The sequence below is a fragment of the Micromys minutus genome (genome assembly GCF_963924665.1).
Source record: "Micromys minutus genome assembly, chromosome: 1".
In the NCBI taxonomy this organism is placed as follows: Eukaryota; Metazoa; Chordata; class Mammalia; order Rodentia; family Muridae; genus Micromys; species Micromys minutus.
Genome location: NC_137969.1, coordinates 96651443 through 96665464, shown reverse-complemented (window position 1 = coordinate 96665464; position 14022 = coordinate 96651443). Strand labels below are relative to the sequence as shown.

The 14022-nt window shown below is 48.7% G+C and overlaps 1 protein-coding gene across 1 annotated transcript; it reads right to left on the bottom strand.

Moving 5' to 3' along the window:
* Positions 1–2235: 2235 nt before the first annotated feature.
* HNRNPA0 (heterogeneous nuclear ribonucleoprotein A0) lies at positions 2236–3718 on the bottom strand. The gene has a single exon (XM_080908701.1). The coding sequence runs from the start codon at positions 3377–3379 to the stop codon at positions 2495–2497; it is 885 nt and encodes a 294-aa protein (XP_080764827.1). The 5' UTR covers positions 3380–3718; the 3' UTR covers positions 2236–2494.
* Positions 3719–14022: the final 10304 nt, after the last annotated feature.

Below are 14022 nucleotides of genomic sequence, written 5' to 3'. Positions count from 1 at the left end.
AACTGATAGGAGAGCAGACTTGCAAAGTAGCCTCTGGCCTCCACAGGTCCTGTGTGAAAGACACATGCTCACACACAATCTTCCACACTATCTTCTAACCATTACCTTAGAACTTACATCCTTGAAAAAATGAAATATCCAGGCATGAAAACCTATACTCAAAGGACCGGTGAACTCTATCACCACCTCCTGTCAATAGGCTAGAAGTAGTCCAATTCCTGCTCACAGGTGAAGCGAGACATCCCAGTTGTCCACCCATTTAAAAAGCTCCACATGCCAAAGGAAGTGCTTACAAAAGTATCACCACGTTCCTTTCTTACTGTTCAATTACGTTCATCGCTAGGGGTGAACGCTGCAACACCGAGCTGTTAAATATACCAGGAACCGTGCGTGGGTTCTAGTGGAATTTGAAGTCATCCACTACCTTTTTACAAGTCACTATTATGGAAGTAAAAACTGACCACCTCACATGTGACAATCTTCCACAATACCTCAGTCTTTTCATCAAGAATAATGAAAAGTCAGAGGTAACATGTTTCAGTTTTCCTGTATCCTTGAGGGACCCCAAAAAGCCTGTATTAGATCTTCAAGTGTAGTTCCGGGCAGGAATTTAAGGGAAGTAAAAAATGGTGAATTACACGCAATTCTTACTTTTATTTACAAACACACCCCTACAGTTACTGTCTTAAATGCTTGAACCAAGCAAGCATCAGCTCTCATTTACTAGACTGAGCAAACTAGACTAACATTTGTCCTCTTATCCTTAAGAGCCTTAGTAATTACAAGATTCTGGCAAGAATCAGATCTTACACAACTTAAAATGGGGGAGGGGGAGTTGCGACATTAAAATACTTTAATATGTAAAAAGAAAAATCTTTCCTTAAAAGCTCCATACCATAAAGCTTTGGGTTTTCAAACAGAGTCAGATTTTTACCATACCATTAAACCCAGCAAGTTAACTGGTACTCTGAACCCACCCACCAGGTTATACATACTCTCACTCAATCATGTAAGAATTGAATTCTTTATTTGTGATATCCATAAACGTTGCTATTCTATGTTTCTATCCAGGAAGGCAATTTTCTCCTATTATCAGTTTTTGTTTTTTTTTTTTTAATAAACAACAACTTCGATTCTATTGCATGAAGGGCTACAAATACACGTTAACCAAGCAGAATACAGATATTTGTTTTACAACTTGCACCTAAAACCCCGGCACACACAGCTGCTTCGGTAGCTGTCAAGAGCAGTTTGGGGCCACTGCCCAAGCTATGCATAGCCGGTTACACATCAAATCTCGGGGACAGAGTGACTGATCGGGCTGTTACCTACACTCCTGGGAAGCCCGGCTCAGCTACAAGTGAATGTGGACCTTTGAGTCTGCAGACTTCTGACGGCAACTGCTAAATCTGATGCAATTGTCCTGAACAAGTTGTTTTAAACCAACTATCTCGCAGCTGTACTGCCGCTCTGCCAGCAGATGGCGCTACCTCGGCTGGACTTAAGGACAAAGTTCAGACTTAGGAAGAAACGTTTTTTTAACCTGCTCTGAAAATACATTTTAAAAAACTCATTTAGTGTTAGGGTAAAATAGAACCCTTATTTGTAACCATTCATTACAGACAAACCAATAAAGATGAAACTAGGTCATCTAAAAAAGTTTTAAACAGTTTATATGAATGAGAACACATGCTTTAAACACAAACTATTTCTTTTAAAACTACACAGTACATATTTTGAAGTAAATTCTTATAGAAAGAAGAACCAACCATGTCAAGATGATAAGCAAACCGCTTATTACAAAGAGATGGATGCACAGAAATTAAACAGCCACATCCACCACTTCAAAAAGTTTTGTCTGTAAAAGATAAATTCAACACATTACTAACTGGGCAAACAGGAAGGGGGGGAAAAGAACCCACAAGACCTCCTTTAAGCTTCTCAAAGTACACAGCAAAACCTAACAAAAATATCCTTTAAAATGGTAAGGAGTGGATCCTAGAAAAAAAATGTTAGACATGTACGGTCAAACACAATGATTTATTAAAAATAAAACGTAAAAATGATTTTTGTACATATGCTTCCAAATTTCAGGCATGGGATCCAAGTAGGTTTCATAGAAAACGCTGTAGCCAGGTATCAAGTCCTTACAACAAAGTAAACTACCCTCCCGCCCAACCCCCACCCAGATTTTGCTACAGAATCAGCAAGTTCACTCCCGCCCGCCCACCCGCCCCAAAAAAAACACAAATTAGAACAAGACATTTTGCTAGTATAAAAACGACCAAGGTCCAAGTAATAATAAAAAAATAGAGTCCATCAATGACTGTAACACAAAAATGTGTGTGTGGGGCCGAGTCCACCTTCAGGGGGGGACGGGCAGGCAAGGGGGGGGGTCGTGCCCCCCAGGGGGAGCGGCTCCCCCGAGGGCACATGGGGCGGGCGCGGAGGGCGAGAATGGCCGCGCCCGCCGCGGGCATCCGGAACCCGGCTTCTAGAACGAGCCTCCGCCGTAGCCGCCACCATAGCCGCCTCTGTACGGTCCACTGTTGCTGCGGCCGCCCCAGCTGCCGCCGCCGCCGCCGCCACTCTTCATCGGCCCGTACGAGGACTGGTGCTGACTGTAGCTGCCGAAGCCGCCGAAGCCGTTGCCGTAGTCGCTGCCGCCATAAGAGCCGCCGCCGCCGCCCCCGTAGGCGCCGTAGCCCCCGTAGCCGCCGTAGCTGTTGTAGCCGCCGCCGCCGCCCTTGGCCAGCCCGTTCTGGTCTCGGCCGCCGCCTCCGCGGCCCCGGCCGCCACCGCGCCCGCCCCGGGCCGCCCGCGCACCCCCGCCGCCCGCGTGGATATCCTCCTTGGGCACCGCCTTCTTCACCTCCACGCGGTGGCCCTGGATCGGGTGGAACTTGACCACCGCCGCCTTGTCGGCCGCGTCGTGGCTCTGGAAGTAGACGAAGCCGAAGCCGCGCTTCTTGCCCGACTGCTTGTCGGCAATGATCTCCGCCTTCTCCACGGCGCCGAACTGCGAGAAGTGCTCGATCAGGTCGCCCTCCGCCACGTCGCCCTTGAGGCCGCCCACGAACAGCTTCTTCACCTTGGCGTGCGCCCCGGGCCGCGCCGAATCCTCACGCGACACGGCGCGCTTCAGCTCCACCGTGTTGCCGTCCACCGCGTGCGGCGACGCGGCCATGGCGGCGTCCGCCTCCTCCACGTTCGAGTAGGTCACGAAGCCGAAGCATCGGGAGCGCTTGGTCTGGGGGTTCACCACCACCACGCAGTCCGTCAGCGTCCCGAAGGCCTCGAAGTGGCCGCGCAGCCCCGACTCACTCGTCTGCACGTTGAGGCCGCCGATGAACAGCTTACAGAGCTGAGAGTTCTCCATGTCGGCCGCCCGGGCCCTGCCCCCGCCCTGCGCGCTCCGCGGCGTCGCCGTCACCGTTAGCGGTCGCCGAGGCCTCGTCAGAGCCCGGGCCCGGCCACCGCCGCCGCCGGCGGGGAAGGGGCGGGAGGGGGAGGCAAGGGGCGCGTTGCCGGCCCGAAGGCGAGCCGAGGACGCTGGAACCCTACCAGGGCCGCCGCGGCCGCCACCTCCGCTCCCCTATCAGGACACCACACAAAGAGGCCGCTGAAGGCGCGCGCACCCTCCCCGCGCGGTGCGTCACAAGCGACGCCGGCCCGCCAGCCAATCGCCTGCGCGCTCGCTCTAGTCCCGCCCACCGCGCCGCAGCGCCGCTCTAGGCCGCGGCCTCCCCGCCCTCCGCGGTTTCCCGTCCAGGCCTCGGGCTCCCTGGCGTCTGCTGCTCTTTCCGCCTCCGCGCTCGCACTCGACGCGGTGCCGCAGTACCCCGGAGACGGCCCGCCAAAGCCCTCCGCGCGCGTCCGCGGAGCGTTTCCTGTCAGCCGCGCGGCTGTTCCCGCAGCCTTCCCTCCCTCCCCTCGCCGGATCCCGAGGCCCAACTCCGCAGTGGCGTTCGCGCCAGCCCCTTGAGGGACGTGTTCGGCCAGCCAATCAGCGACAGGCTCTGGATCCCACTTCCGTTTTCCGCTGCCGCGGGACGGGCGCGCTCCTCTTGAGTGCTGGCCCGGCGCCTCCTCTGCGGAGCTGCTGTTGCCCGCACGCCTCGTCCTCGCGCGCCCTCGCGGGAATTCTGGCCGTTCCCAACGGATCTGCCCGGGGGCCCCGCGCGGGCTTTTTGAAAACTTGACTGTTGGGGCCTCCAGCACCTGGCGTCAGTCCCCCTCGGGCGGCACAAAGATGGAGGCCCGAGGCCTAACCCCAAGGCGGTTATTGGCGGTTTACGGTGGGCTGGTGGGTCGATTACACAAATGTGACTCTTGCCCCGTGCCACTCTGCTCGCCGAAGCGAGCCCGTGAGAAGTAACAACACCAAAGCCCTTCAGGCCCGGTGACCTAGACAAGGCCCGAGCCTGGCCCGTGGTAGCCGCTAGCGATGCTCCGCCCTGTTACTCTGCAGCAAACTACGTGTTTAGTGCGAGCCAGCCAGTGTTTTATCTGCCCCATCCGTATGCGGCTACCTTTGAGATGGGCTTTTTCCGACCCGAACTCATGGAACATAGTCTCCCAAGCACTAGGTTACAAGCATGTTGTATGAAGTTTCATATTTTTATTGCGTTCTCACCTTCATCCCTCCTGTGGTTTGGGAATTAAACCCAGGGGGGCTTCACTAGAGTCGGAGCTGTGTCCCCAGCACCCCCTTTTCTTTCCACCTCCCTCATTCGTGTGCATCCCTGTGCTCTGCAGCCAGCTTCATGAAATCAGACATAAAGCCGTTTTGCCAACTTTATCCATATAACTAGATAAGAAAGAAATATGTCGGGTTCTGTACTTAGTATTCACAGACAAGATCTCAATTTCTACAGTGTCTTACGGCTTCTGTTGCTGCAGCGAAAACACCAAGACCAAAGAGCAAGCTGGAAACAAAGGGTTTATTTGTTTTGCATTTCCAGATCATAGTCCATCATTAGAGGAAGTCAGGACAGGAACTCAAACAGGCTTGCTTCACATGGCTTGCTAGGCCTGCTTTCTTACAGAACACAGGACCACCAAGGATGGCACCCGCCACCCAAAATGAGCTAGGCCCTCCCCATTGATCACTACTTGAGAAAATGTCCTCCTGCTGAATCTCAAGACATTTCCTCAACTGAAGCTCCTTTCTGAAGACTGCCTTCTGTCAAGCTGACACACAAAACCAGTCAGTACATACAATAAGGAAAATGTGGGTTTTCTTCCATTTTAAAGTAAACTAGATGGTTGAAGAGATGGTTCAGTGGTTAGCAGCACCTGCTGCTTCTAGAGGACCTGAGTTCTGGTCAGTTCCCAGCTCCCTGTCAGGGCTTCGGTCTAATTGAAGCTTTAAGTAAAACATTTTAAGTAAATTTTAAAACTAACTATTGCCCCAAAATTGCATGCCAGGATTTGATAAGAGCAGCAGGGTCAGGTGGATCACGCATCACAGTGTTTCCGTGTTTGAACACTGGATGACTAAAATATCCGCACAACAAGCAGAAAGCTCAAGGGACAGAGCTAATTTGGCATTCATCTGGAGTTGCAGATGATTGAGAGCCACCATGTGGGCACTGGGAATCAAACCAGAGCAGCCGGTGCTGTTAACTTCTGAGTCATTTTTCCGGCCTCAAGTCTTTTTTTTTTTTTTTAATTAATTTTCTTTTTTGACAATTTATGACGATTCCCTCCCTATCATTTCTCTCCCATCCCTGTCAACCCAGCTCTCCCTTATCAGTGCCTTCCTCAGATCCATAAAGGTCTTATTTTATGGCCATTTAGTTTGTAACCAGGGCTATCTTTTGACTTTTGGGTTGGATCGATGCGCTGGAGCCTGGCGGGGCCACCTGTGGGTACACAAAAGCAACAGCTCCCTCTTCTTGAATGTGTCAGTGGCAAATAGGTCAAAAGCGAGAGTAGGGACCTCACTTCGATGGGCCCACTCTGGGGCAGACCTCATGCAGGCATCCACAGCCGCTGTCAGCTGTGTCTGGACTAGAAGACGGTATTTTACGGTCCTTCCTGTCTCCTAGCTCTCAGGTACAAACACACACACACACACACACACCTTAGACGGTAGTAGACCAGATTCTGTATTCTTCAGTAAATGATTTTCTCCTACAAGAGAAGGGCCTTCCTTGCCATTGTGGTCTAGAAAGGGTAGAGTTAGGAGGATGCTGAGACCCACGTGGTCTGTCAGCTAAGAGCCACTCCTAGTGATCTGTTCTTACCATCCTCTAGTTGTGCAGCTGGCCTGGTGACAGGATGAAGGGAGCAGCAGGCAGCAGTGACATTCCAGGAATCAACACGCAGGTCTTGAAAGCCAACCTAGCAGCTGTCTTACAGCTGGAGCAATAGCATCTTTAATGTTAGGAGTGGCCAGCGGGGTGGGGGCAGTGGCAGAGAAGGTTGAGAATGAGGAAGAAAAGGCCACCAATCGCCACAGAGTACTAAGTGCAGGCTCTGGTCACCAGAAGAGGTCCACCGCATGTATCAAGTCTCTGTGGAACACCCAGGCCAACAGCTGTAACACTGGGTGCTGTCAAAGGCTGAGGGACACCACACCCTTAGCCCACACAGAACTGTAGCATGTAAGTGGCCTAAAGGGTCCCAATATCTTCTGCCTGAAAGGAGCCTGACCCTGGAAGGCACCACCCACTGAGGCTCCTACCTCATGCTGCACAGGCTTCTCCTCAGCCACTTATGATGTCCATACTGCGCAGTGCAGAAGGACCCTCCGGCCACCTAGTCAACAGTGTCATAGATGACTCTCCAGCAACAATCCTGTATCCAATCTGGGCTTCATACTCTAGTAATCAAAACTAGCGTTAAATGCAAGGAGACAATCCCAGAAGATAAAGGAGCTGTCATACCGGCCAGACTGTCTGGCCATTGAGATCCTAACAGATACAAGATGGTTCCCTGCTCTCTACTTGTGTCTTGCAACTGTCCACTGGAACCTTACTCAATGCCTTAGACCAGAGGTTCTCAACACGTGAGTCACGACCCACTTGGGGGGGTCACCTAAGACCACTGGAAAGCATCATGATCCGTTAACAGTACCAAAATTACAGTTATGGAGTAACAACAAAAAATAATTTTAACATTGGGGGTCAGCACAGCATGAGGAACTGCATTAAAGGGTCGCAGCATTAGGAAGGCTGAGACCCACCCACTGCCTTAGACTAAATATGACACTCACCTTGCTGAACCTTTACGAGGATCAAAAAGGTTTAGTTGGGTAGCAATTTCCTCTGAGATTAGACCTTCCAACTTTGAGGGAAGCTCCTTATGATGTTGTCATGAAGCAATCCAGAAGCCCCTTACACTCAGAAGATAATAACTTCAGGAAGTCCTTGAAATTTACCAGATTCACCAGGCTCCTCCTTCCCCTGAGGACCTCTGGGGAATAAGCGCTGCTGAGAAAGATTCGCATGCCAGTGGGAACTGCCTGGCAGACATGGTCTCCACAGCTGTATGGTGATGTCCGGGTTCGCAGCTTCCCTGAGCTGTCACCCACTCTTGGGTGGGCATCTTGGTGACAAAGCTGTCTTTGAGGTAACCCCAATAAAACTTGCTGGTTCACCAAGTTGGGCCTTGGTAGTGTTCTTACCTGTGGTCTGCTGTTGGTTCCTTGGGCGGAGTGAATAGACATTTTCTCGGGGATGGCAGCACATAACAGGTAAATCCTATGCCGGTCTTTGAAGAAACCAAGGCTACCACCACTGTCGGCTGCCCAAGCTTTGTCTTCTATACCATCCTACCTTCCTGTACGTAAACAGTCAAGTCAAAGAAAAACAATTCACTGGAAATGGAGTAGATCATGGTCCACATCTTTCTGAGTCCCTTTGCCTCCTACCTCAAAAGTTTTAAAATATTTAAGAGTCCAAGGAAGATACCATCACCTTGATGTCATTAATGTGCCCAGCTAACTGCATCTGAGGGTAATTGTAGTGTTTCTGCCATTCCTTACCATAAACAACAGCAGTCCCATAAGAATTTACCCTCTAGTGACATTGGAGCTGCTGAGCGTTAATTAGTGTAGGTAATTCTGTCATGTTTGCACACTGAAATCACCTAATGGAGCACTTCTTAGAAAGTTACATGTCCCTGTGGCTTAGCGATTCATGACTGTAGTTGCAAAATGTCACCTGAACAGAGGAAACACTGTCTGACCCCAGGTTGGATCTGCATACTTGATAAGGGGAAAAATTAAAACACGGACTAGCTGGGGCTAGAGAGACGGCTCAGCGGTTAAGAGCACTGACTGCTCTTCCAGTTCAAATCCCAGCAACCACATGGTGGCTCACAACCCTCTGTAATGGGATCTGGTGCCCCCTTCTGGTGTGTCTGAAGACAGTGATAATGTGCTTATATAAAATAAATAAATCTTAAAAAAAAAAAAAAAAAACAAGACATGGACTAGCAACCTCAGTGTCTTGTTTGTGAGTAGCAGAAGGCAAAGTGTCCTCCCCAGCCCTCTCCTACATTTCCGGAGAGTCAAAGCAAGTTCCCACTCCTCAGCATCTGCTTCTCTGATCCCTGTTGTTGCATGGTATCCCTAGAACCAGATGATGCCCCATAAACAGTCAACTTTGCCCAAAGATGTCATGAGGTCATTTGCAATGATGGTTAATCTTATTTATTTTTATATAATCTTATTTATTTTATGTGATCTTATTTATCTTTCAGCCTAGGTCTCTCTACACAGCCCTGCCTATCCTAGAATTCTCTACATAAGCCAAGCTGGCCTTGAACTCACGGAGACCATTGTCCTCTGCCTCCCCAGTGCTGGGACGTAAGGGCTATGAAGGCTAATGTTTACTGTGCACTTGACTGGATTTAGAGTCACCGAGGTAAAACTATCCGGGCATGTCTGTGAATGTGTTTCTAGAAAAAAGTTACCTGAGGTGTGAAGTGGAAATGTTTGGGTTGTTTAGTTTTGTTTGTTTGTTTGTTTGTTTGTTGAGACTTGGTTGTGTCATGTGATGTGTTTTGAGAACTGTCTTATGAGAAAATGTTTTTCCCTGAAGCAGACACGTGGGAGGGTGTTTTGGTGAAAACGGACAGGTGGTGTTGTTCTGGAAGTTGCCTGGAAGAGGGACATGTGACGTTTTGCTAGAACAGGTGCTTGAGAGAACTCATGATGTTTGAAAGGTGCCTAAATATAACCCAACAGACAGTGGGCGATGCTAGAAAGGCATGGGTTCGCCTTACCTCCTTTGCTGATCACCGTTTGCCATGACTTCACAGAGAGGAGCGCACCAAAGTACGTCAGGTGGCGCTCCATCAATTTCTTGCTGCTTCCCTGGACTCCGGCCAATTGGCAGAGCCTCACAGATTCTTCTAGATTGAGCTGCTGTTGCTGATTCAAGATTGGTGTCTGTGAGTGGATCAGGTTACCACTGCCGGTGCGTGTGAACTGAACTGCTGACACCCTCCCAACAATAAGACTGGATTCATCCCCAAAGAATGACTTCTAAACAGGTCCCCACCTTCTTGTCCTATCTGCCATCTTTCCTCCCCTACCTTTGGATGGTGGGCTTGAAGCACTGGAGAACCCTTGTTAAAAGTATGTTTTGTTTTGTTTCTTTAAACTCTAAGCCTACAGAGCAAACTCCCTATCTGAGGGCAGCAGTACCATCCCATGGGCCAGGATCTTGGATTGGATAAAAAAAGAGAGATGGAGTGTAGCTTACCAGTTTTCACCTCACTCCTTACAGATGAACTGTTGCCAGCTGCCTCTCTCTCCTCTTGTCACAATGTATCCCCTCAAACCATGGACTAAACTTACATGACTTTTGTATCCTGTCACAGCGACAGTAACAGGTCCATCCACCACAGATCTTCCAGGCTCAGGACCACTTCACAACAACCACTGTGGCCATGAATTCTTCCCACATTCTCACCCCACGACTTCCATCAAGTAGCTTCTCCACATGGTGACTTTGCTGCTGTATTTTCTTGGCAGTGCTTTCTGAGGAGCACTGGTTTTGTGTCTTGTGGAAAAGATGCAGATTAAAAGTGCATCTTCCCATTTCAAATGCTTAATTAAGAAAAACTCTCTCACCGGTGTACCCAGCCTCTTGGGTTTTTAGTTCATTCCAGATGTAGTCAAGTTGACAACCAAGAGCAGAATAATACAGCCCTTGTGAGCAGAGGACAGAAAAAAAAAGTGTGGACACTTTTAGGACCTGATAAACAGACCGTAACTGAAAACAAACCAGAGAAATCCCAGGTCCCCAAAGCAGTTAGCTTGCTCTGCAAAACTTCAGGCAACTTTACAAACTGGTGGGCACCAATCAGCTCTCAAGGTAGAGGTACAGATGACATTCAAAGCAGGAAAGCTACAAAAAACTTGACAATTTTAGCACACAGAATTCCCAAATTCCCACAATACCCCACTCACAAACATCCAACAGTTGCCTGTATTGGATAGATTAAAATCTTATCCTCGGTTCTCAGGTATTGTGGCTCAGGCCTGTAATTCCAACACTCAGAAGGGAGAGGCAGGAAGCCATCTGTAAATTCAAGACCAGCCTAGTCTACATAGCAAGTTCCAGGTCAGCCATGGCTACACGGGGAGACCCTGTCTCAATAAATAAATAAACAAACAAATAAATAAACAAATAAATGAACAAATGTAGGCAGAGACACAACACGGTGACTTTCTGAGTTCTGCAAAGGAAGAGCAGCCAGGTGTACCCTGTCTCCTGCTCACCGTCTCTGCTCCATCTTGACAAGCTTTGTTTGAATTGCTAACACTCCTGGGTGCACACAAGAGAAAGTTCTTTGTCTTTGTTTTTCAGTTTTTCAAGACAGGGTTTCTTTTTGAACTCACTCTGTAGACCAGGCTGGCCTTGAACTCAGAGATCCTCTCACCTCTGCCTCCCTAGAGCTGGGATTAAGGTTGGGCTCCACTGTGTCTGGCTGCCTGTCTTTGTTCCTTTTCAGTTGCTGTGAAAAGACTTCATGACCAAGGCAACTTATAATATGAAAACAAGTATTGGAGCTCACGGTTCCAGAGGCTGGGGTCCATGGTCATCTTAGCCAGGGACATGGCAGTAGGCAGGCAGGCATGGTACTGGAGCAATATGAGAGGTCATATCCCGACCCAGAGGTTCGCAGATTACTTATCTTTAAAACTCAAGTCCCCTAGACAGGCTGGATTAGTGTATCTGGTATGGGTGTATGTGGGTTGTCATAATGGTAAACAGGGGAAACAAACAGAACTTTTCCCAGAGTATCAGCTGCTGAACTCACTGGAACACTGACCTGTTAGCAAACCAGGTTACTGACACCAGGATCAATTTCAGACCTCCCAGAACTTGGAAGATTCTTCTAAAGAAAACTGCCAGGGCCAAGAGAAAAGAGATCTACTATACACAGCTGGGAAGTCATGAAGGGGAGACCTTGGGAGGTTGATGTGGGGTCAGGTGGGGGCAGGAGGCAGTTTCCTTTCTCCTTCAGAGCTGCTGATTGTCTGTCTGTGTCTTGGTGTGCCTCCTTAACATCACCACACGGCTGGGGATTATCAGACATTGGAAGAAGTCAGCAAACAAAAGAGAGAAATTATGCACAGTAACACAGGAAATAAAAGCAGCTGCAGGGAAACATTTTGATTATTTCTTTTAATTTTTTAGATCATATAATTACATCATTTCCCCATCCCTTTCCTCCCCCAGTCGAAAGTACCCCTTGCTCCTTAAAAGTAATGATCTCTTTTCTCACTAATTGCTTTTGCATGCATACATGCAATATATATATATATATATATATATATATATATATATACATATATATATATATACATATATATGCACATTGCATGTATATACACATACATATATATGTATATATACATATATACATCTCTCTTTCTCTGTGTGTGTGTGGGGGGGGGTATTAGGGGCATCAAGTTCCTTGGGGACAAGTCCAGTCTTCATAGGAAATCTCCAACCAGCAGTCCAGCATCAGCAAGGAGAGCAGCAGCTCCCACTTCTAGGGACTCTGTTGTGTCTATACCTCTCTCAAGAGTCCCCAGAAACCTAAATGTAAACTATCTGCAGCTGGCAAAAATCCCACCCCTGACAGAGCATGAGACAAATCATAGTCGGCTGCTGTGGACATTCAGAAGCAGCCCTATATCCCACACCTGAGATTAAAACAAAAACATAATCACATAACATGTTTGTTTGTTAAGATTTATTTTATGTGTGTGAGTCCACTGTAGCTGTCTTCGGACACACAGGGGAGGGGGTGGCATCAGATCTCATTACAGATGGTTGTGAGCCACCATGTGGTTGCTGGGATTTTGGGATTTGAACTCGTGGCCTCTGGAAAAGCAGTCAGTGCTCTTAACTGCTGAGCCATCTTTCCAGCCCTCATATTTATATTTTTTAAAGACACCAAAATTCTTACTACAAGTCCTTGCCTCCAAACCTTACAACCATAGTTCAATCCCTGAACTCACTTATGGAAGGAGGTTACTGGCCTGCACAAACTGTCCCCAAATTGTGGCGTGTGCAAACTCCCATCCCCAAATAAATGTTAAAAAATAATTAAAAACCTGGAAGAAACAGAAAAAAAAAGAGGGTGAGGAAGGGAGAAAAAGAAGGGAAAAAAGAAAAAATAAAGTCATAGGAGGGCATAGATTTAAAAGAAGGACCCAGATAATAAAATAACTGTTTGAAACCAAACAGCCAAGATAAATCAAGAGCAAAGAGAAACCCCTCAGATGGAGCCTAGGGAAGGAGAAAACACAGCCCAGCCCACACCCGAGAGGTCGAGGACCTTGTCAGGGCACTTTTAAACCCCAGAGCCCTTTAAACCCCAGCCCCACAACGCTCTGGTTACTACGATCCAGCATTTGACTCAACTGCTTCTGGGGACACACACAGAATGTGATTTTACAGAGTCCCCCAAAAAGCCTCTGCAAGCAGGTGTTGTCCAGCACAGAATCAAGGAGGAACCTGAGGAACGGAGAAGACAATGCACCATGGCTTCGAAGCTGTGGGCAATACGATCAGAGCAGAGCCGGGTCTTCAGGCTCTGGCGCTTCCTGCTGCCTCCCGAGTTCTGTAGAACTTTGCATGCGTGGGAAGGAGGCGGGAGATAGGGGGTCCAGACTCTACGCCGCTGCCAGTTTCCCTGGAGGATGGAGACGCTGACAGAATATTGTGGGTTATGAAACAGACGGAGATGATTCTAGAACTGACAAAGTCAAGAAAATTCAAGTTTAATTCAACCAAGGTCCTCGAAAAAAGTTTAAGCCACGGAGTGAAAGGGGCGTTTAATTCCCTGGAAATAAATCCTGGTGCTTCATTTTGACTCCAATCGCTTACCTTCCCCCTCCTCGTTCTCCTTTTGCGTTTGTTTGTTTGTTTACGCATCTTGATGAGTGCTCTGTCTGCATGTACACCTGCATGCCAGAAGAGGGCAGCAGATCCCTTTAGAGATAGATGGTCTGGGAATTAAACTCAAACCTCTAGAAGAGCAGTGTTCTTAACCTCTGAGCCATCTCACCGGCCCTTGTTTATTTGCTTATTTACGGTGTGTGTGTGTGTGTGTGTGTGTGTGTGTGTGTGTGTGTGTGTGTGTGTGTGGTGTGTATGTGTGTGTGTGACACAGTGACAATCCCAGGGGACTTTCTGGGTTGTCTTTTGAGACAGGGTCTCTCACTGACCTGAAGCTTGCCAAGTGGGTTAGGCTGGCTGCCCAGCCAGCCCTAGGAACCCACTTGTCTCTGCTTTCTAAGCACTAGGATGACAAGCCCACGCCATTCCGCCTGGCCTGACTCTTTCCCACAGGTTCTGAGCACTAAACGCAGGTCCATGTGCTTACCCAGCAAGCACTTCCGGCCTGAGCATCCCCCGCCCTGCTATTGGAGTCTTAGAGGTAGCGACGCCATCAGGATCGGTCTACATCAGCAACGCTAGTGCCTACGCAAGACGAGGACGCTGGAATGCGCATGCTCACGCTGGTGAGTCTATGCGAAGGCAT